General features: G+C 42.8%; 2 protein-coding genes across 6 annotated transcripts in view; one reads left to right on the top strand and one right to left on the bottom strand.

The window, feature by feature from the left end:
* Window positions 1–1,931, bottom strand: part of TAF1A (TATA-box binding protein associated factor, RNA polymerase I subunit A) — a 43,734-nt gene extending 41,803 nt beyond the window's left edge. Inside the window, exon 1 of the mRNA XM_083733587.1 lies at window positions 1,753–1,931. The gene's annotated coding sequence lies outside the window, so the exon portion shown is untranslated. The remainder of the gene's footprint in view (window positions 1–1,752) is intronic.
* MIA3 (MIA SH3 domain ER export factor 3) overlaps window positions 1–20,547 on the top strand; it is a 38,219-nt gene extending 17,672 nt beyond the window's left edge. For 2 of the 5 annotated variants that reach the window (XM_083732993.1, XM_083732995.1), the window contains 22 exons: window positions 3,803–3,934; window positions 4,676–4,697; window positions 5,573–5,661; window positions 5,853–5,930; window positions 6,014–6,124; window positions 7,875–7,946; window positions 8,511–8,615; window positions 11,489–11,611; window positions 11,725–11,827; window positions 12,306–12,361; window positions 12,838–12,928; window positions 13,761–13,899; window positions 15,111–15,212; window positions 15,304–15,364; window positions 15,470–15,505; window positions 15,651–15,718; window positions 16,217–16,314; window positions 16,418–16,540; window positions 17,400–17,476; window positions 17,638–17,709; window positions 18,982–19,123; window positions 19,667–20,547. In XM_083732993.1, coding sequence (XP_083589119.1) covers window positions 3,803–3,934; window positions 4,676–4,697; window positions 5,573–5,661; window positions 5,853–5,930; window positions 6,014–6,124; window positions 7,875–7,946; window positions 8,511–8,615; window positions 11,489–11,611; window positions 11,725–11,827; window positions 12,306–12,361; window positions 12,838–12,928; window positions 13,761–13,899; window positions 15,111–15,212; window positions 15,304–15,364; window positions 15,470–15,505; window positions 15,651–15,718; window positions 16,217–16,314; window positions 16,418–16,540; window positions 17,400–17,476; window positions 17,638–17,709; window positions 18,982–19,123; window positions 19,667–19,989 — 2,223 coding nt within the window. In that variant the 3' untranslated portion in view covers window positions 19,990–20,547. Of the gene's footprint in view, window positions 1–3,802; window positions 3,935–4,675; window positions 4,698–5,572; window positions 5,662–5,852; window positions 5,931–6,013; window positions 6,125–7,874; window positions 7,947–8,510; window positions 8,616–11,488; window positions 11,612–11,724; window positions 11,828–12,305; window positions 12,362–12,837; window positions 12,929–13,760; window positions 14,075–14,436; window positions 15,213–15,303; window positions 15,365–15,469; window positions 15,506–15,650; window positions 15,719–16,216; window positions 16,315–16,417; window positions 16,541–17,399; window positions 17,477–17,637; window positions 17,710–18,981; window positions 19,124–19,666 lie in introns of those variants that run through there. The other 3 variants (XR_014562726.1, XM_083732994.1, XR_014562727.1) reach the window with 3 other exon arrangements.
* The last annotated feature ends 2,241 nt before the right edge of the window (window positions 20,548–22,788 follow it).

Raw genomic sequence — 22,788 nt, 5'->3', positions numbered from 1 at the left:
TTAATGGTGTATCTAATCAGTGTGGTGTTAATGTCTAAATCAGTGTTTCCCAACCCTGGGTCTCCAGCTGCTTTTGGACTACAGTTCCCATCATTCCTGACCACTGGTCTTGCTAGCTAGGGATGATGGGAGTTGTAGTGCAAAAACAGCTGGAGACCCAAGGTTGGGAAACACTGGTCTAAATACATGTTTAATTTAAATTTTGTAAAAAAGTTTAAGCAAGTCGAAGGGTATGCAGCTGCCTGATCTTGTGCATATGCGAGTCCCACTGTGGTCCGGTTGAGATCCCTCCCATGTAGAAATACATAGGATTGCAGCCTTGTGCACCCACGTGTGCTTGCAACCAAGTCCAAACCATGTTCACACAGAAGGATGTTCAAAGACAATGGTACCTTGGTTTTTTAACATCTCCATTGACGAACATTTCAGTTTTCAAAGGCTGTAAACCCAGAAGTAAATGCTTCAGTTTTCAAACACGCCTCGGAAATCAAACATGTCACGCAGCTTCCGTACTGAGTTTTCTGTATTAAGGCTTCGGCTTTCAAACGTTTCAGAACTCAAACGGTCTTCCAGAACGGATTACATTCGAAAACCGAGGTACCACTGTAATTTCCAGTAACAGTTGACTGCTGTTCAAGCATGTTTAAAAGATTTCAGCAAACACACACCTGGAACCCTCTACGACAGGGGTGTCAAACTCAAATTCATCGGGGGCCGCATCAGCAGTTTGGGCACCCTCAAAGGGCCAGTTGCGCTCAATATAAAAACAAGTGGAGGTTTCCTGAATGCATGTAAAGTGGAGGTTTCCTGTGTAGGAACGGCCGCCGCCGCTAGAGGGCAGACGTTCTCTGGCTTCTAGGCTGCCGCGCATGCGCTGAAGAGGCGGCTTTCTTGTGTCAAAAAAAAGAGAAAAAGCGAGAATAAAAGGTGAAGGCTGGCGGCCGCCGCCGGCTACACAGGCCACACGACGAGGTCTGGCAGGCCGGATTCGGCCCGCGGGCCTTGTGTTTGACACCCATGCTCTACGAGAAAAGCAGCATGCAGAGCAATGATTTTTAGTTGTTGAAAACCAGCAGTAGGAAACCCTTGCTGCTCTCCTGCTCAAAAAAAGAGCCTTCATTTCCTGTTCTTCTAGACTTCTCGTTATACAGTACAGTGTTACCTCGGCTTACATATGCTTCAGGTTACATATGCTTCAGGTTACAGACTCTGCTAACCCAGAAACAGTACCTTGGGTTAAGAACTTTGCTTCAGGATGAGAACAGAAATTGTGCTCTGGCGGTGCGACAGCAGCGGGAGGCCCCATTAGCTAAAGTGGTGCTTCAGGTTAAGAACAGTTTCAGATTAAGAACGGACTTCCGGAACGAATTAAGTACTTAACCTGAGGTACCATTGTATACAAATGGCTGGTTCCCCCCGCCTCTTTTGCACACACCTGAATGTAAAAGGTACACGTTTGCTCTTGAAGCCAAACAGTTTTGCCTCCAAAGTAACTTAAATCAGTGCCGTTTGAGGAGCTGAGGCCTGTGGGTGCCTCCAGCCGTGCTCTCGCTGTAACTCCCGCTCCCCGTATCAAGTGAACGGCTACAGCGCTTCCCTTCGGGAGTCAAAAGACAGTCCGCGGGAACGTGCTGTCACCCCATTGCCGAGCAAAGAGCATTCACCGCTGCTCCCAACCCTGCCCGCCCTCACCGACTTCCGGCAAGGACCCGGCGCGGCCACCTTCCCTTCCGGAATCTCCTTCCCCCTGACCTGCCGGCACGGGCCGATGACGTCACGGGGTCGCCCGCGGGTCAGCGCGAGGTGACGTGTCCCTGCGGGAAACACAGGCGCCGTATCAACGGTCGGGGAGAAACGGGCCAAGTTCGCCGCCGCCTCCTTCCCGTTCAGATAGTGGCAAGCGTCTCTCCCCGCCCACCTCTCCCCATATGGAGTCCGTCAGTCCTCCCGGCGCCCCCGGTGGCGGCGCGGCGCTTCTCCTGGGGCCGCTGTCCCGCGGCTACGCTTCCCTCACGGGCCGCCTTCTGGAGGTGAGCCGGGGGCTGGCGGCCAAGCAAGGGGCGAATCTCGGCGGGGTCCCAGGAGGGGGGGGCGGAGTGGTAGTCTCAGGGGTTCTTGTCGCCCCCTTCGCGCAGGGAGCCCGTCTTCCAGGGCTCTTCATATTTTAACGGCTCCGAGCGCCAGTTGGGGACTTCCGTCGCACCCGGGGAAAGGACCGTGGCGGCGGCGGGCGAGGGATGAAAGTGGAGGTGAAAGTAACCCGATGGGCATTGCGAGGAGAAACTAGGTGAAACTAGTGCTTGAGATGACACAGGCAGAAGGGGAAACGTGGGTTTCCATCCGACTGAGGAAACGACAGAGGAGGATTTGTTTACTCCTTGCCTCTCTCTCCACCCCCTTTCGCAGGGCAGATGTGGATCGGCAGAAACGCTGGTCCGGTGCTGGGGGTGGGGAATGTAATGCTGTTTTTAAAACGCGTGCACAGCCCACAAACAAGTTGTGCCCTGAAATGGCTTTTGCAGAATACAGAGTTCCAGTGGGGATAAAGCTGTTTAGATCAGCTTTCGTAGTTCTTGCAAATTCGTGGGCTCACAGGAGCTAGAAGTGTAGAGATCAAACAATTTTCGAGGGTTCAGTAAATGGCCCTGAAGTTGCATCTTGACTGCTTTCTCTATTCCCAGCCCCCATTTTACAGCGAGTTGTTTGTAAATGTTTGTGCCTCTGAAATCTCATTCTCCTGTATCATGTAACGTCCGACTCTTCCAGGAAATAAATAGGGCATCCTTCCCTTCCACTTTGCAAACGATTCTAGAAAACATAAATTAGAATTATGCACATTTCAGTAAAGTTTTCTTGTTTGTGTCTATGTTTTGGGAGGGAGGTCACATAGATCCTGTATTGCTATATGTGTCATGGGTTTCAGTATGACAAATACCTAATTCTTCTTGTGTGGAAAGATCTATAGTGACATAGGAACCTGGAATAATTGTGTTTTAACTTCTGTGTGGGCAGAGTCCTAGTTTCTCCACTCCACCCCCTCTTTTCTGCATATCAGTACACCTAGTGATGCAAAGGTTTCTGGGAATGAAACTGAAAGCTTGTGTAACTCTCAATAACAAGATGTTGTAAATGTGTGGTGTAATAGCAAGCTATCAAGGATCCAACAGCTTTAATTCAGCATACATACCTTTGATTCAACACACAACTTCAAAACTTAGTAAAGTATGGGTTCTGAAATTTACTTTCTGAATTTTTAAGTATATATATTTTGAAATTCTAATGAGGAATAATTTAAGAAAACTAACAACTTGAAAGTCATCAGGGATTTAGACTTAAGATTATGTTAGGTTTAACTTGGCTAAATTTAAATGTGTAGGATGTTGTTGTTGAAGAAGAATAAATCCAAAAGTTAACAGTAACAGGGAACATTGATTTTGTTGTCGTTGAAAGAATCAAAAATTAGAATTTCTTTAAGCAAATTCAGAACAGAGGGAACTGCTTGTGAATTTCTTTCCCACAACCCAGCTCAAGCTACCTTATCTTTGGTGAGAGAACCCCTTAGATTTTGTCATACTTTACATTAAGTCCTTTATGTTCTGGTCTGTGTGCATATGATTAGGCTATAATTTTTGGTTGTAAGGATGAAGCTTGCCAGGCATATGAGACACAGTTGGGAGTGGACCCCATTGAAATTAGTGGACATTCTTCTGTGTAAACTTTCCTATGAGTTTGGTGCATTTTATAAATATGTACTCACTTGACAGCTTTTAAGAAAAATAAAATTTGCCAACTTTTTTCTTAGTTGGTTTCAACACTACCTGAAGACATGCAGCCTGGTCCTGACTTCCATGGACTTCCATGGGAGCCCATTATTATTACTGCCTTTGTGGGATTTGCTACACTTGCCATTTTCTTGTGGAGAACATGTCTATCCGTAAGTATATTTTCAAGGTCAGATATAGTATACTGATTTTAGTTATCTGGCTGAGCTTTGACAGTTATGATTATGAAGTCTTTCAAGCTTCAATATTTGGTGTCATATATTTCTACCTTCAACAATAAAGCACATAAATTTATTTTAAATACTTTTTAATGAAGTGTTTTAACAGAAAACAAGTCAGTGCTGAACATTTGTGTCCAAAGTGCCACATTGACTGGAAACGAACTGTTCTGCAGTTGCAAAATCCAATGTTAAAATTGGACTATAAATAGTAATGGCAAAGATGGATTCTTGCTAGACAGTTTCAGTACTGATAATATGGACAACGGTCTACATTCTCAAAATAAAGGGAGAAGTTTCTATAATAATTTGTGTGGCAAGTTTATTATTGCCTCAAATTACAACATCATCAATGATAGAATGACTTGACAGGCAGGCTTCAAACTGGTACTTTACTTGTTGCTCTTTTATTTTAGTTTCAAAATCAAATGTTTTTAATTGTACCCACACAGTAGTTGCATAACCAGAATTTTGGCCTGACTTTGAAGCAGAACCTAAAAGCTTTTATTAGAAGCTTGCTTGCATAGTGTAAATTGATACTTGCAATGGAAACCATGCTTGTGTTGATATTTCTTGAAGCAGTTATTGACAACCATTTACTTTTCATTGTTGATGGCATTAATAAAATGGCATAATCTTTCTCATAATGCTGTCTTTTATCCATTCCTTTTGTAGGTAAAGAGTAGAATGTATCAAGGTAGGAATATTTTGTCCTTGTGATATTGCAAATTGTATGGCAGGATTGCTTTATTGTTTAATATAACTCTGAGCACTTAGTATCAAAATTTATTATTTAATACCACGTGTATAAAGAGCCATTTGTACACTTCAGTATTCTGGCTGCTCTTTACTCTGTTGGTCTGGGCAGATCAGGTTGTAATCCAAAGATTACATGTACCTGTCCCTCAGGTGTTTTCCTGGATTCATGGGAACTACCATGTCTGTCTCTACACCTTTGTTTTGTGCTGGATTCTACTTAGGAGAATCTCCCAAGGGTGGTTTTGTTTTTGTTTTGAGAGGGTGGGGAAAGCAGTGAGAAAGGAAGGCTTGAGAAGCTTTGGTCTGTATACAGGCCTTTGAATCCTGCCTGTTTCCAGTTGCCCCCTTTGTACTATCTGCCTAACTCTTTCCAATGCATTTTGAACGTGTCTTTCCCCACTACCTCACTGAAGTTTTGACATAATAGGTTTCAGTATGAAGAATACCTTCCCCTTCAGTCCCCAAGAAGGGTCATAATGCAGTGTGTCTGTTAGCATAAAATGCAGGAGCTTTACACTGAAGCCTAATAGAAGATCACCAGATCGCCCTTTTTTCCAGTGAACTGCATGCACACTGGAGTTGGCAGCCCCAGTTCAGGGAAACTGAACCTAAGTTGAATGATAGATCCATGATATATTGTGATGTCTAAGCTCACCATTTTCAGCAGTTGACATCAGTGTTGTGGGGTGGAGGCAATGTTGGGGCATTTTTTATTTGTAATTGTTGAGGTACATGTGATGTGTAAGGGTTAGCAGAGTAGTCCAGTTCTACAGAAAAATGTTCCACATTTGTCCCTAATTTTCTTTTTTCTAGTGACAGAAAAACAACTTGTAGAAAAAATTAAAACTCTCTTAAAAGAAAAGACAGAAATCTTAGAAAAGATGTCGGAATATGATCAAAAGGTATTGTGCTGTCTGCATGTCTTTATTATTCTGAAGTTAAAAATTTAATATCAGTGTTTGGATAATCTAAAATGTGTGTGTCCTCTACTCTCTTTTAGTAGTATAATTGGGAAGATCATAATTTGGGATATCAAAAATGAAATTAATGTTAAGTTTCTACTTTCCATGTTTGTTTGTTTTCTTTTAAAAAGATAAAAGCAGCAAAAGAAGCTGTGAACGAGGCCCAGAAACAAAACACAAATCTCTCAGATGAGGCTACAGGGCTTAAGGTATGAAACAAGGATTTTATTCTTATGACAGATGTTTAAAATATTTAAACAAAATAAACATATCTTTCTATTGCTGTTAACAGGACACAATCAGGGGGCTGAAAGAAACAAACCATCTGTTAGACGAGCGAGTGAAAAAATTGCACACCATGCTAGAAACTGAGAAAGAGCACTACTCAGAGAAACAGAAACAAGTAAGCAATTTTTCCTACTTCGCTACCGGCTGTTGGTGTGTTTGAGAGTGTGGTTAAGCTCCTTGGAAAGGTGGTGGTGGTTGAGAACTTCGTGAACACTTGAAGAGATGAACTTTTTTTAAACTTCAATTTGACATTAAATTCTGTAATCTGTTTAATATTTAAATGTCAGCACTTATGATTGAAAAGTCCAGTAACTCATATTTTCCATTGGGTTTTGGAAACCTGACCATTTTTGTGTGATGTGGGCCTTCACTGCTTTGGAATCCACACAAATGGCTCTCGTCAGTCACACATCCTTAGAATTTTCCCTGGAATGTTCTATCCACACTCATGCCTCCAAGCTTTATTTTCAATATTTCTCCTGTGTTCTGAAGGTAAAATAGGTGAGTTAATGGTAACTTTTAAGTTAATAATCTTACAACATTTATAGAATTGTAGAGTTGGAGGGGATCCCCAGGGTCGTCTAGTTCAACCCCCTGCAATGTAGGAATCTCAGTTAAAGAATGAGAGATAGCCATCCAAGCTCTGCTTAAAAACCTCCAAAGAAGGAAAGTCCACCACCTTCTGAAAAGTCCTTTACACTGTTGAACAGCTGTTACTGTCAGAATCTCTTTTCTTATAGCTTAAATCCATTGTTTAGGTCCTACCCTCTGGAGAAGGAGAAAACGAGCTTGCTCCATCTTCCATGTGACAGCCCTTTAGACAGTGGCATGGCGTCCGTTGCCAGCACCTGGGGCAAGGCACCTTGTGGGCGTTGTGAGGCAACAGGTGGCCTTCGCTGCACCCTTGCGGTGGCTGCTTCTTACAGCGGTTGCCTGCTGGTTACTCTGTTTGCCCTCTCAGCTCAGTGAGCTCCCAGTGGGAGCTGCGGCTGGCACTCCTTGGCGGACCTGGCAGCATCCCAGCAGTGCTGGAGCCGCAGCTGCAGCAGGCCTAGGAGAAGGGTGGCAGAGAGCAGGCCAAGCAGCCAAGCACAACCTTCCCTGGCCACCTCTCCTTGGCCATGCATTTGAGTGTGGGTGCTGGTGGACCCCAGGCAAGTGGGTGGCTCTCCTCTACATTTCCACCTCAGGGCATGCATCTTGCCCAAGGACACCTGCCAGGAGGGAGGCCCTAGAGAAGGACTGGTGTGGGCCAGGGGCAGGTGTCCCTTCCTTGGGACCTAAAGCAAACATTGTGGCTCTCCAAATGTTGCTGAACTACAATACCCATCATCTCTTATGGAGGCGGCTGAGGTTGATGGAAGTTGGAGTCCAACAACATGCCTGATCCCTGACCTTAAGCATACTGATAATGCTTAACATTTATTTAGCACATTGCAGTATTCAGAGTACTTCATAGAGCTTATTTCAGTCCTTCAGGTAGGCTAGTAGTATCCACATATTGTGTTGGTGAGACTGAGAAATAGTGACTTGTTTGCCTAAGGCTGTTTATGAATGTGCTCCTGACGCAATATGAGCCAGTATTCCAGCTCAATATGTAGTTACTATGCTATCTTTTCTTATTCTGAGACTAGTAAATGTGTTTAGGTATCTATGGTATACTCCTCATTTCTTTGAGGGATAAGGGTCCTTGTAACTGGGTTTCATTACAGAACTTGAAATAAATTATATTAGGTTGCTGGTAACCTGATGGCCTGCTTAACTACCCAGTAGTTTACGTATTACACATCTCAGTAAATGTAGCGTCAGTATAACTCTTTCATTTTCAAGCCCAATATGTATGCCTTTTTTATTTCTATTCACAGCTCACAGAAGCGCAGAAGTCTTTGGAGAACTTCCAGGAAGTCATCACATTGCATTCTGTAGAGCTCTCTGAGGTAACACATCTGGATTTTGAATTCAAGTAAATCTTTGACCTGATATCAGCATCACTTTAAACCACAGTTAAAAACAAATTACTGTTCCATGTGAATGCACAACTTGCTGTTGCATGTTGCTGAAAAGTTCTCATTGTGCTCTTCGCACTCCTGATGTGCTACCAGGACCGATTAAGTGTCTGGCTTATCCTGCTGTTCAAATAAACAAATCTATGAGCAATAAACAAAAGTTTGGTCTTGGCTTACTGCTTGCAGTTTGTTCAGGGTTAATACCATGAGCCTGGGTTTGAACATCACAACAAGCAAGAATCTGTCATGTTTCAAGGTGGTGCAACAGAAGTGGAGGGAGGAATTTTTTAGCTGCATGCACATACAGCTTGTGCATTTGTATTAAACCATAATTTGTTTTTAACCATGGTTTAATGGGAGGTATGGTCTCCCAAGATAATAGAAGAATCTAAATTCTGAATGTTGCGGGTTATTAAATTATTCTGTGCTTTTTTGGTGTAAACTGGCATTTTTATGTGATTTGCATATTAAACTTGAAATTATTGGAATTTTTAGGTGCAGATAGCTCTTAATGAAGCTAAACTAAGTGAAGAAAAAGTGAAGTCTGAATTGAGTCGTATTCAAGAAGAGAATACGAGACTTAAGAAGAGTAAGGAGCAAGTGAGTGCACCATTTTTGTTAAACTGCTGTTCTTTATAAATTAGGCTTTGCTTTGTGTACATATCAGACCAAGTTAATTCTGCTTGAAAAGTTTGCTCATTTTAAAATATTGAGGGGCATGAGTAGTTGTTGGCATCCATCTGTCTCTAGAGACAGTGGAGTGCACCTCCGCAGGTGAAGTCTAAATGCTGTGTTAGCAGCACCAAAGTGACCTCTCTGGGATGTGAGCCTGGGTAGTATATATGGAGATCCTGGACCATCTAGACAACAAGACCCCCCTCTCGGTCTCACTGATGTGGTCCAAAGGAAAGCAGAACAATATGTTTGGCATCAGCTTGGCTGGAGTTGCCAGAAGGAGGCGTACAAGACACTATCCAACCATCTTAGTGACTCTGCTCAGATTGTGTGTAGGGTTTACTCCTTAGCCTTTTCCTCTCCTGAAGATATCCCACAATGCAGCAGAAGTTTAGGCTCAGAGTTTTCCTTCTCCTAGATGGGCTATCTTCTCAGCTTAATAAGCCCCATCTGCCCCTTACTTCCCCCTACAGCATGTGCAGAAACCACCTTCTTCACTGTTGGACCCACTATTGGTCTCGTGCAGTCAGGGATTGGGTAGTGCCCGGGCAGCACTGGGGAAGGAGACAAAGGACAATGAAGATAGCTAGGTTTGCTTTGAGTGTGGCAAACTCTAGGGGAAGCCTTGGGGAAACAGTTGACCCCCCAGGGGCTAAAGCAGGGATGGGGAACCTTTTTTCTCTTGAGGGCTGCCTGACAGCAGTGGGCAAAACCAAAACCAATGGTGAGCAGGCCAGGCTTGTGTAACTCATTTCACGGGACGGTTCCTTATTTAGTAATATTTAATATTTAAAATATTTTAAATATTTTTGGAAAAGCAGTATTGGGAACATTTTTTGCCAGTTCTGTTGCCATCATAAAGGTATTGCTTAATGATATCTTCCTCCTTTAGCAGAACAATGTGGGAGGAATGCAAGAATAGGGACGGAAAGGAACTAGAGTCTGGTAACTGGGGACATAAAACTGGCTGAAGGTTTCATCCGGCCTCTGGAATACACATTGTCCAACCCTAAGCTAATGGATTGTTGCAATCAGGGATGGTGTTTGGAGTTTCTCAGCAAAAAGAATATATCTGTAATGCAAGTGTCATGCTTATTCATTAGCTAGGATGGTATTGTTTTGCGTCCCCATCTGTGCACAGAAGTTAAGGAGCAGCAGCAGTTTTTGTAGATGTATTTGACCCTAGATAAATTTGACCAGTGCTTTTTTCTGGGGGTACGCATACCCCTAAACATTTTGTGAATCTTTGTACTTTTGTCCGTTTACTGTATTTATTTTCCCCGATTTGAAATATAAAATGGTGATTTTCCTGAGTCAAGATGAGAGCACCCCTAAACATTTTTTTGAAAAAAGCACCATATTTGACCATATTGAGCTTCACACTTTCTTTTATTAAATCCTTTGCTTATATGACAAGTACAGTTCTTTACAGTGAATTATACTTGCTGTTCTGTTTAGAGCTGGTCATTGCAAAGGCAGTCTGGAACCCTAGTGCTAGGAGGCTGATTTTCATTGCTCTGTGAGAGAATGAAACCTGATGATGGTGCCTCTAGTTCCTGTGACTGGCAAGAACAGCTGCCCACCCCACCCCCCACAGCCATGCTCAATGTTGTTCCTGTGCAGATTCGTAGCGTCCGGAAGGTCATTTCTGGTCATGCTCTTCAGTGTCTTCCTAACTTAAAGTTACATCCATATGATGCCAGAACATAAGTGACAAGGTGAAAGCACATTGAACAAGAAATACTTTTTGACCTTGAGAGAGAGAAAAAAGGAAAGCTGATGAGAAGTCCAGGTCAAACTTCCTTAGTTGATGATTCCTAGACTGTTGAGGAAATTACCATAGCTGTATCAGCTGTAGTTATCAGACCTTCTCTTCCCATGACTTCTGGCAACATGTTAACCTTTTGTTACATGGATGATATTGGAGCTAGAGAAGATGGAACCTTGGTAGAAGTGAAACATGAATGCACAATTGTGGGAAAATAAGTGGTTAGGAAACTCCACCATAGGAGCTGCTAGCTACAATATTTACTCATGTAGAATACCTACATCTTCATTTATATTCCTGAGAAGCTCTCAACAGTAGCTTATAGAAGAAAATTCTCACCCAAAATGATGTCCCCATTTGGTTTTGGGAACTCTCTGTGGTTCTCTGACACAGTGGAGTGGGGATGAACAGCTAGATTGTGCTCAGGTTATGATGAAGGCAAGTCTCCCCTTGCTGACAGTTGACACTGATGGGCAGCAGCTCCTACTGATGTCTTTTGAGGGAAGGGAATAGACCACAGTATAATGAAAAATTGGAGAAGGTGGAAATGTTCAACAATGAATTCTAAAAGAAATATAGATGGTTAGACAGATGCTGAAGATGCATGTTATGGTTAGGTGAATCCCATCCTGAATTGCTTTATGTATCGGGTGGGTGCCTTGTGGCAGCTTTAGAAATGTTATTGCTCCAGGGAGAATATTAAAATGGTGATCCTCTGTGAAATCCACCCACCCCTCCTGTTTTCTGCTTTTATTATAAGATGATATCTAAATATATCAGTTAAAGCTGTGCTTTCATTTTAAAGGATTTTGTGCATGGCTGCAGATGATCGTTCTTTTGCCTGTGCCTCCCCTCATTATGAGCCAGCATTATTTTTTTAAGGGGTGGCATGTTCTTTTTTTTTATTTTGGCACAACTTTAACTTTGACATATTTAGCCACTCTGGTGTAGTTTTAAAACCTGATGGCCTGAGTTACATGCTGTTTGTCATCCCAGTAATATTGTTAATATTGTATTTGTGTTCTTTCAGCTGCTGCAACAAGCAGAAGGCTGGAGTGAGAGGCACAGTGAGCTCAGTGAACAGATCAAGTTGTATCAGAAATCTCAGAATGATATGGAAGAAGCACTTGCCTATAAAGAAAATGAAATTGAAGTAAGCTCTCTTGAAGAACAACTTTATTCTGTGTTCATGACTCTGTGATTGAACTACTACACCTAATGTTGTGGTCTTATAGTTTAAAATTTGGCTTTTTGCTTCTGCTTTAGGTTTTGACTAACTGCATTATGCAGCTGAAGCAGCTTGATGCAGAATCTGAGTCAGAAGGCAAGAGGGATGATGGAAATGATCTGGCCAATGGAGAGCTCTCAGGTACTAAAATCGTAGATAACCTGGTAGTCCATTCAAGCAGCTAATCTTGAGGAAGCAATAGCTGAAGTCTCCTAGGGGCAATGGTACACAATAGTGAATAATTAACATCTGTTGTGTATCAAATAGGAACAGATAGTCCTAATACAAAAGACCAGAAATTAAGATGATGTTCATCTAACATACTGGCTATATCACTGAGAAGTAAATTTCTCAACTCTGATGAATTATATCTATAATGTGAGCAATTCATCAGATAAATAATTGGATTGGATTGCCATTGGGATCTGCCCTTTCTTGAGTCAATTGTGAACATCAGTAGCTTTTAGCTCCTATAATTGAAATATTTTCCTGCTTCATGTTGAAATACGTTGCTTTCATCTGTACACTTCGAGAAGATTATCTATGGAGATTTCCTCTTGCCAGATTTTGAAAATTTTGCTTAAACAAACACAATGAAAATAATTTTTCTCCCTTCTAGATACCAGGAATGAAAAGATGAAGAATCAGATTAAACAGATGATGGATGTTTCAAGGGTATAACACAGATGCTTCCAATCTTTTTGGGCCAGTGGGCACATTTGGGATTCTTGAAGTGTCACAGCAGTTTCACAAAATTGCTGCCATGGGGGCATGTACATTCATAAAATGGCTACTGTGTGGGCATGCCCAAGCACAAAACACCCATTTCACATAACAGAAACTGGGTAGGCTGAAATATAACTATCCCACGGATCTGAGTCCAAGCAGAGCCCCAAAATACAAAATTCTTTTGAACCCATGTTAACACAGATCCCTTCCCCTTACCCACCATAGTGTAGAAGCTCACAAAAATCTGAAACGCCTTCAGTAATATTCCACTAGTTATAGCAGGCCTCAAAGGTGCTGTGAGAGAATCTGTGGGCAGTTTGGTACATGAAGTAACCCCATGAAAACATTGTTTTGTGTAATCAATGTGGCCTAAGTTTGTATTCCAGGAGAGTGTTTCACTGGCCATTTGTTGCTTTTTGCAGGTAAAAACAACATTATCTATCATTGAAGAAGAAAGAGATCACATGCGGTCCAAACTTAATGATGAAGTAGCAGCAAGGCATGAGTTGGAAGGTGTGTTCAGCAAATGTATAATTTGGAATGACAAGTTCTTTAAAAGAAACCACTGCAGTAACTCATCAGTTAAGGGGGTTCCCATTTCCATTCATTAATAGACTAGAAACCTTGGGGCACAAGAATGGTTGGTTAGTTCAAATCAGTCAATGGATTCCTTCTGCTTCACCCTGCTTTTTGTCCTTAATACTTCCCTTGCCAGCGTGTAATGATGTGGTGACGATAGAGACTACAGTCAACCGCTTAGACCTCTCACTGTCTCAGCTCTAGATCCAGCAACTGCATTCCCCATTGGCTGGCATTCATCAGCCTTCTAGACATTCTTTGTCTGCTCATTTCCTTCAGGCCAAGAGAACATAGGGCCTAGAAAAAGGGAACAGTTGTGCATAGTCTAGCCCAGTTTCACTTTTTCCACTCCCTGTTGTGTTTGCAGATTCTTGGTTTTTAGCTGCTGACTACTACTTTAAGCTATCTTACTTCCCCTAGTGCTTACAGCATCTTCTTATCTTAAGCTCTGGGGAATTTATTTACAGCCCTTTCTTTGATAGACTGCATTTTGCTTAATTCATGGTCTTATTTCTGCCTCTTTCCACCTTCTTTCAGCCTCCTTACTTCAGGGCTCCATCTTTCGGTCCTCCTCTTTATGTTGGGACCTCTTCCAAGTCATTGGCCTGCCTCTGTGTGAAGCTTATTTCCATCCAAATTTGCAGTTTTTCCTTCTGTCATAGAGCCTGGAGTGAAAACTATCTTGTTTCCTGAGCAATTGAATGTTCTGTGTCACCGTATCTTAGCTCTTACAAATGTTGTACTAAATAGATTCGTCTTATTGCAGAGCAAATCAAGAAGCTGGAACATGATTCTTGTTCCTTGCAGAGAGCAAAATCTCAGCTAGAAAGTGAATGTAAAACTCTGCAACAGAAAGTGGAGATTCTCAATGAGCTTTATCAGCAGAAGGAAATGGCACTTCAGAAGTAAGTAATGGGCTTTTAAAAGATGATAAAAATACCCCAAAACATGGTATAAACCAGTTTACCCCAATCTGGCACCCTTCATATGTTTTGGATGACCTCTCATCAACCCAACCAGCATGGCCAGTTGTCAAGAGATGATAGGAATTGTAGTCCAACAGTATTTGGAAGGAATAAGGTTCTGGATGTGGGTGGCGCTGTGGGTTAAACCACAGAGCCTAGGATTTGCCGATCAGAAGGTCGGCGGTTCGAATCCCCACGACAGGGTGAGCTCCCATTGCTCGGTCCCAGCTCCTGCCAACCTAGCATTTCAAAAGCACGTCAAAGTGCAAGTAGATAAATAGGAACCGCTCTAGCGGGAAGGTAAACGGTGTTTCCGTGCGCTGCTCTGGTTCACCAGAAGTGGCTTAGTCATGCTGGCCACATGACCCGGAAGCTGTACACCGGCGCCCTCGGCCAATAAAGCGAGATGTGCCGCAACCCCAGAATCGGTCACGACTGGACCTAATGGTCAGGGGTCCCGTTACCTTTACCTTTAAGGTTCTGGAAAGCTTGTGTAAGCTATAACATCATTTTGCTCCTTTTCTGTTTACCTTTCATAGAATCTTGGAAGGGACCCAAGGGTCATCTAGTCCAACCCCCTGCAATGCAGGAATCTCAGCTAAAGCATCCTTGACAGATGGCTATCCAACATCTGCTTAAAAAACTCCAAGGAAGGAGAGTTCACCACCTCTCACGGGAGTCTGTTGCACTGCTGAACAGCTCTTGCCATCAGAAAGTTTTTCCAAATGTTTAATCGGAATATCCTTTCTTGTAACTTGAAGCCATAGCCTTGAGTCTTAACCCTGAAGAGCAGGAGAAAACAAGCATGTTCCCTCCGCCATGTGATAGCCCTTAAGATATTTGAAGATGGCTATCATTTCTCCTCTCAGTCTCCTCTTTTCCAGGCTAAACATACCCAGCTTCTGTTTTTTCAGCCATTCCAATAGGGCTAGAATTGATCCCCATAGCTGCAAATAATTTTTTAAAAAATTATTTTACCCCACCATTGAATCAAGGAGAGGCTGAAACACCAATTGACAATTTGTCATGTTTGAGGACTACCTGAAATATGGAGTTGTGTAAGAGTGATACAAAAGCTTTAGAACTTTTTCCAATGCTGTCAGGTTGTGTCTGGCCACAGAGGGTTAATTATACCAAAATTTCTGCTTTAGGAAGTTGTCACAAGAAGAGTATGAGCGTCAAGAGAAGGATCAGAAGCTCTCTGCTGCAGATGAAAAAGCAGTCCTGGCAGTTGAAGACGTGAAAAAATACAAGTAAATTGATTGATTGATTGATTGATTGATGAATGTAATGTCTCATATTTTCAGACAGTGAGCAGAAGTAATCTCTCAAATTCTTTGACAGAAAGAGAATTGACGAAATTGTTGAAGAACTGCAGCAAACAGAGCGATCTTACAAGAATCAGGTGTGATGCTATCCCAATAAATCTTTCTGAAGCAGTAGATGTATGATATAAGCCAATGTGCAGACTAAAATAAACTTTTCTTCCTTCCTTCCTTAATGTTTTAAGATTGACATCCATGAGAAGAAGGCCCATGAGAACTGGGTAAGGATTTTATTAAAGCATATAAAAAACCTTTTCATTTAGTTGAGCAGGGCAGTTAATGCTTTTTGCAGAGCAGCAGCAATTAGCCTTTAATGTGTGTTTTCCTAGCAGAACATGACTTTCACTATTTTTTCCCCTATTGCAGCTCATAGCACGTTCTGCCGAAAGGGCATTAGCTGAAGAAAAAAGGGAAAATTCCAACTTAAGGCTCAAGTAAGTATGTTCTCTACTTGGTAACTGCAAAAGGTGATTGGTTTTATAGACTGCCACTAATACTAAGCTATTCACAACTGCAGGTTTCTTGGTGAAAGTGCATATTATTTAATGGCAAATTCCTTCAGCGCAAAGACGCCGACTTGCCCCCCCCCCCATTGTGGGGGTGCATCATGTGATGTGTTATGTTACACATCATGTGACGTGTCCTGCCCCACCTAGCGCTCGCGCGCCATGCCGAGACGCTCCAGCATCCTGCCGCTGTGATGCCAGCGCTTGTGTGGTGGAGAAAGGGGAGCGCAGAGCGACATCGGTGGGGATTAGGAAGTGGAGCAGGGGCTACAGGATCTCGGGGGAGCCCAGCCCCCTCCTTGAAAAAATGTTGGGGGCTGAAGACCCCTCAGCCCCCAATCACCTGGCGCACCTGCTTCAGCGCTATATCGTACAAGCATGAATGTACTTTGAGATTAACTTTTGATTTCCCCCCCCCTTTAATAGATTAATAGAGATGGATCAGAAAATAGCTGCGCTTCAGAGACCACTAATTGTGAAACCAACTGCAGGCCGACCAGACCATCAAGCCCCCCCTCGCAGAGGTAAATGCTCTGTTCACCGTTTGCTAAGGATCTGAAATGTCAAGCCTAACCTTTCAGAAAAAGGAAATACAAAGTTGACACCAGTGACCATGCTTTATTACAGGTCCATTAAGTCGAGATGGATCCTTTGGACCCTCACCTGTGAGCGGGGGAGCTCCTTCCCCACCGCTGATGATGGAACCCCTTGGGCGGCCCCTTTCTGCCAATCCAAGAGAAGGTTCAAGAGGTGAAGATGGCAATAAATCAGTCCTTTTTCTTTCTTCCTTAGGTTGTCTTGCTATAGAAGCCTTCTTTATTATCACTGAACACTTTAAACTTTTATAAAGGGCCAATTTTTTATTTTTATGGAATTCACTTTTCCTTCTTTGGTTTAAGAATGAAAATAGTAAAAATAACAAAGCAGTCCTAAATTAGCCAGAATGGCACACTGTGTTTAAAGATGTTGGGTTATAATCCAGTTAATTTTAAGCCTTTTCTGTCCTGTTGACCTTAATAGGAAAATAAAGCACCTTATTTTTTGCTAGCATATGTGCATAGTTTGTAAATGGAGTAATCCTTAATGCGACAGTGCTATGCTAATTTCATTCTGCCCTTTCTCCAAGGAGTTCAGAATGGTGTGCAAGGTTTTCTCCCTCTACATTTTTATCCTCTCAAACCTGAGAGGTAGTTTAGGCTGAAAGTCATTGGCTAAGGTTGCTCAATGAGCTTCCTGGCTGTGTGAGTGTTTGAAACTAGGTCTCCCTGGTCCTAGTCCAATGCTCAAACCACTGTACGTGTTACTGTTCAGGGAGGAAGGGAGTGCATAGCCCAGGTCTCTAAACCAGAAGTAGAGAATATGTGCTCCTTCAGATGTTGCTGAGCTACAACTCCCATCCTGTCTGACAATTGGCTGTGCTGGCTGGTGCTCAGAAGCCATTAGGGCATGTAAGTGGTATATAAATTGAGAAATACTTTTTAACAAAATGTACATACCACTTAGAAGAACAAAATATCTCTAGCTGTAGACAAGCAACAAGTGGGTGTCCACAATTGAGAAAATGCATTTCTTTTCAAAATGGTAAAAAATATGTGGTCTTTGTCTTTAGAGCTTGGCCCTGCTGTAGCATCCCTAATGACCTGTGGGCCAAGGACATCATCTCCTGCTGCAGTAGTGGATGGAATGGTAAGCAAGGGGCAGGGAGGTTTTAAATTTTTTTCTGAGATGGCATTTTGGGAAGAACCATGTATGTTGCCCCACTGTACGGGTCACATCACCTCTTACATATCATGTTCTTATTTTGTCTGTCATCTCACTGTCTTTATGTTGCTGGGGGGGAAATAAAGCCAAACCCTCCTAAAGAGCCTGAAGCCCCCTGTGTTTCTACTTCTCCACCTTCATCTGTTGAAGCAACTGCAGTGAGTACCAAGAGGCTGGGATTGGTGCTTTTGCTTTCCCCTGGTTTGATGGAGAGGAGCATGATGCTTCATATCTCAGCATGACAAAATGAGCCCCGCGAGACTCATTTTAGGCTACAACTCTTCTGAGGCTTCTTGACTTCCTAGGGTTGCATACATTGGTGAGGGCAGCTAACATATACTACATTTGTAAAAGCTATGCTTTGGTCCTGAGTTATTTTCTAAAAATCTAATATAGCAGATATTTGAGGCCTTTTTTTTTTTTAATCCCTTGGGTACTTTCTGGATTTCTTTGTGTTTAAATTAACTGTTTGTTTGGGTTTGTTGGTGCTTTAAGAAATACTAACTACATGGATGATGGGTTTTAGGTGGTTAAATATTCAGGATTGTAACTTAGTTGAAACACCTGTTTTTTGTATAGCCAGAGTATTCAGGAAAAGGAAAATCCCCATAGCAGGGGTGGGGAACCTTTTTCAGTTCAGGAGCAGCATTGCCTTGTGCAGTCTGCATCCCAATCATGGGTGGAGCCAGAGGCAAAAGTAGTTTGGGCAATGGATGAGAGTCTTGCTTTTGTACAGCAGGCTACATTCCAGTCAAAATTTGAAGACGGCTAACACACAAGAGGGGACACGGGTGGCGCTGTGGGTTAAACCACAGAGCTTAGGACTTGCCGATCAGAAGGTTGGCGGTTCGAATCCCCGCAAAGGGGTGAGCTCCTGTTGCTCAGTCCCAGCTCCTGCCAACCTAGCAGATCGAAAGCACATCAAAGTGCAAGTAGATAAATAGGTACCACTCCGGTGGGAAGGTAAACGGCGTTTCCGTGCGCTGCTCTGGTTCGCCAGAATCGGCTTAGTTATGCTGGCCACATGACCCGGAAGCTGTACGCCGGCTCCCTCAGCCAGTAAAGCGAGATGAGCGCTGCAACCCAAGTCGGCCACGACTGGACCTAATGGTCAGGGGTCCCTTTACTTACACGCACAAGACTCTACATTCTCCATTCAGGCAAGGAACAGGCATAGTCTTAACCAGGCAAAAGTACTTGATGGGCACTGAAAAGGCTGTGCAAGGAGTTTAGTCTGAGGCTCATTTAGAGAGGTCTGGAGGGCTGCAACTGGTCCCCTGGCCTGGGATTCCTCACCCCTGTTTGATAGTGTGCAGTGAAAACGAGTTTGAAAATACATAGCTTTCAAACACTTAACATTTTTGGTGGAAGATCAGTTTTATATTTCGCTGGTGTATATAGTAGAAGACTAACTTTTCTGTCTTACACAGGTTAACATGGGTCCTAAAGGCCCACCACCTTACCCAGGGGCCCCCGTAATGGGACCGCCAGCAGCTGGACATTTGCCACCACCTCCAGTTCGTGTTGGACTTCCACCCCGGCTACCCTATGGACCTCGACCTCTTCCCTTAGGTATGGTTGTTTTTCCATTGTGCTTTTTTTTAATAAAAAAAAGATGTTTATTTGAATTGGCATTACAGGTTCAAGAATCTTTCTCACAACCTGTTGCAGAACAAAGTTATCTTTGCGGCAATGAGTGAGTGGGCAGGGGTGCCTCGTGGTGAATTTGTGAGAGCTGAGCAATGTTAGCAATACTAATTTGAGAGCCATAACCTGCTTTGAATATTTGGCTGAAGTATTTCATCTGAATATTGCCTTGATAGATTTGGTGAGTCTGTTGATAGCAAAGCACAGTTGTAACTATGTGAGAAAAGGACTGGAAGTGACAAGAGAGGCATGCAAAATACAGATGGTTCCTTTTCTGAGAAGTGGAACATTTTGTTGTCTGTTCACATATTATCTGCCAGGCATAAAGGCTTCAAATATGCTTCTTTAAAATGGAAGTTGGTAAACTTGGGATTCTGTGCCTGCTGTTTGGTTTCTGCCAAATTTCTGGGGTGAGATTGCATGTACTTCCTGCCAGTGAATAATTCACTGTACTGCTTTTCCTTCCAGTACGTGGAGCCCCTCCACCATCTCTTCCAAGAGACTATCCACCTGTCCCTCCATTTGGAATGAGAGACTTTCCACATGGTCCACTACCACCTCCTGATCAGAGAGTATATCAGCGCGGACCTCCTCCTTTCCGGCCTCCATACCCAAGAGATTATCCTCCAGGCCCTCCACGGCTACCTCCGCAAGGATTAAGGGACTACCCCCCTCCTCCTGCCAGAGACTTGCCACCTTCAGGACCCAATGACTACCAAGGAGGTCCTTCTGGTCCCCCATCCCCAGCTAGCTCACGGGACTCTGCACATCATGCTGAAGAGAAACCATGACTTTGGATTTCTGGACTGATCTCCATCACGTTTCATGTGGGGAGGATTTCTTGGCTTCAGAACCAACTCTTCTTTCCTCCTCTGGACTTGGTTTCTATGTAGCTTTTTTCTTTCTTTCTCCTTTGCAGAAATAATTTCTCTAGCAACGCGCATTCGATCACCTTTAAATGAGGACTTGTTCATCCTCTTGGGATGCACATATAATTTTTCTGTGATGAACCTGAAGCCTGCTTCTACAGCTGTGGCTGACCTGCAGCTCTCAACGTGCAATATATGAAAGTACCTGTGTGGTTAGTTTTTAATTAATGTAGCCTATGTAATAAGTTGGTGAATGATTTCAAAATGATAATTTGAACATTTCCTGTGGAAATACCTTTGGTAAGAAATGCTACCCCTTCACATATAGCCTACAGTGACTGTAGACAAGTGGTTTACATAAGGATTCTAATGCAGATATTTTTAAACTACCTGGTATGAAAGACCAGAAACAAACTACTCTGTACTGGAAGGACAAATCTACTAATAAAGTGAGCAAGATCTCTTTCTCTTTTTTTGCTACATTTAGAAGAATGAATTTTGTACAAATGCATTTTCCTTTGCAGTAATGAATAGTACTAGTCACGAGACAGCTTAACACGAAAGAATAGAACAAACTCTTCCAGCTAGTGGGTGATATTCAGCTATGTTTTAGACCCATTGCAATTAATAGGCCTAACTTAGTAAGAGTCATGGATTTTAGTCGGCATACGTTGAGTAAAACTTAGTTGATGACCACCCAGTGTCATGCCTCCATAAAGCACAAAAAACCCGCAATTTAGAGCCCTAGCTGCCCAGGAAAATTCAGGTCAATGTTGAGTGCAGATTCAAAAAATTATGAGTTGAAATGGTGCCATTTATCACTTGGTAATTGTTATAAAACAGCACATTTGAGTTGAATCTGAGGGGGATGTGAGCTGGTGGCTCCTTGCCCAGGACTCCTTTCATTACCCCACCCCTGTTGACTTCACTATAGTCATTTGACCCTCCTGAGCAGTATGGGCTGTGGTGCTGCAGTGGGGAAGGGGTCTTTGGGCAGATGCAGCTTCCATGAGCAGTACTGTTGAGGATTCTCTAGAGAGTCCAACACAGAGGGCTGCTGAAGAGGGGCTCAGAAGCTCACCCTTCCCTTGTGCTCATTTTGATTACTTTTTGCATGTCATGTATGGCTCTGTAGTAGGCCAGATCTTGTTTCAAAACTACATCAGTCAAGAAGATAGCTCAGATAAGACTATCTTACGACCCAGCCATAAACATGTCTACTCAGAAGTGACTTCAGTGGGGCTTACTGCTGAATATTCAGATCTTTAGAACAGTAATCTCAATGTGTAATTGGTTTAAGAGTAAACAAATCTTAGTCCAGACTTGAAGCACGTGGAGAGAGGCTTCTATAGGCTGCTGCTTTACCTTGAAGGAGAGTCTTCAATCTCTTCTAAAACAAATACAAACTTTTCTTCTTTGGAGTACAACACACAGCTTTCTATGAATGTGCCGGTATGTATGAAAGGGCATTTCTACCAGAATTAGTCCCATCATTAAAAGTAGGCTTCACTGTTCATGAGAACATGACCAACATTTAATGTTGGTCTTTTGGAAGCTTTCTAACGGATCAGAAAATGCTTTGAGTATTATGTAAAGAGACAATTCACACTTCAAAGAACAGTTCCATTTGTGATAATCACTTAAGGCATTCTGGGGGTGAATAAATACTTTTGCTGGGTAGCATACAGTGGTACCTCTGGTTAAGAACTTAATTCATTCCGGAGGTCCGTTCTTAACCTGAAACTGTTCTTAACCTGAGGTACCACTTTAGCTAATGGGGCCTCCTGCTGCCGCTGCTGCACAATTTCTGTTCTCATCCTGAAGCAAAGTTCTTAACCCGAGATACTACTTCTAGGTTAGTGGAGTCTGTAACCCGAAGCGTTTGTAACCCGAGGTACCAGTGTAGTAGGAACTATTCGTCTTGACTAAGAATGTTTTCAGAATGGTTCTTGGTGTTAAGACGTAAGTCATGTGCCTGCCAACAAGAAGAAACAATCCAGCTGTGGCTTTTCTTTTCCCCCTTCTGCTGGGTAAAACAAGTTTTACATTAGAAAGTAAACTAGCCGGCGGTAGCAAGATTGTTGGATATATAAGCAAGCTCTGGGTATGTGACTTGGCCACCTCAAACAAAGAACTGGTCCTTGCTTACCAAGGCTCTTGAGTAAACTTGCAAGAAAATGGTTCCTTTCCTCTTATGGATCAATAACTAGTTAATGCGCAGCAAGTAATAGGTAAGTGAAAAAACTTGGCTAGAAACAAACACTGAATTCAGTAGGATTGCGTTCAGAGTAGACATGGTTAGGACTGTGATGTGACTCTCATGTGACCTAGTTTAGTGATGTATTGCTTTGTATCTGCACTTTAAAAAAACATTTTGTGCATTCTCATCTTTGATCTGTAATTAATCCAGAGAGGATTAGGCCTGCCAAATTATAAGTACAAGAGCTTTAAGGGAGGGGAAGTAAAGGGATACATTTTATTCCACAATCTGGGGGGGGGGGGGAGAGTACTCTCTTTTACTTTAAGTGATGTGTAGTGTTGCTCATCTATTTTTTTGTTTTGTTTTTTAAAAAAACGTTCGCACACTAACCCCATGGTTGCTTGTGATCTCCAAAAGGCCTTATAACATGAAGCTGCCCAGAATGGTGCCTGTGGGTTCTGAAGAGCTCCCCATTTGTTTCTTTTAAAGCACAGCAATATAGGTTCTTTTTAAAAAAAAGT

Source organism: Podarcis gaigeae (assembly GCF_964106915.1).
Source record: "Podarcis gaigeae genome assembly, chromosome: 3".
NCBI classification, from domain to species: Eukaryota; Metazoa; Chordata; class Lepidosauria; order Squamata; family Lacertidae; genus Podarcis; species Podarcis gaigeae.
This window is presented reverse-complemented; position numbering and strand designations above follow the sequence as displayed.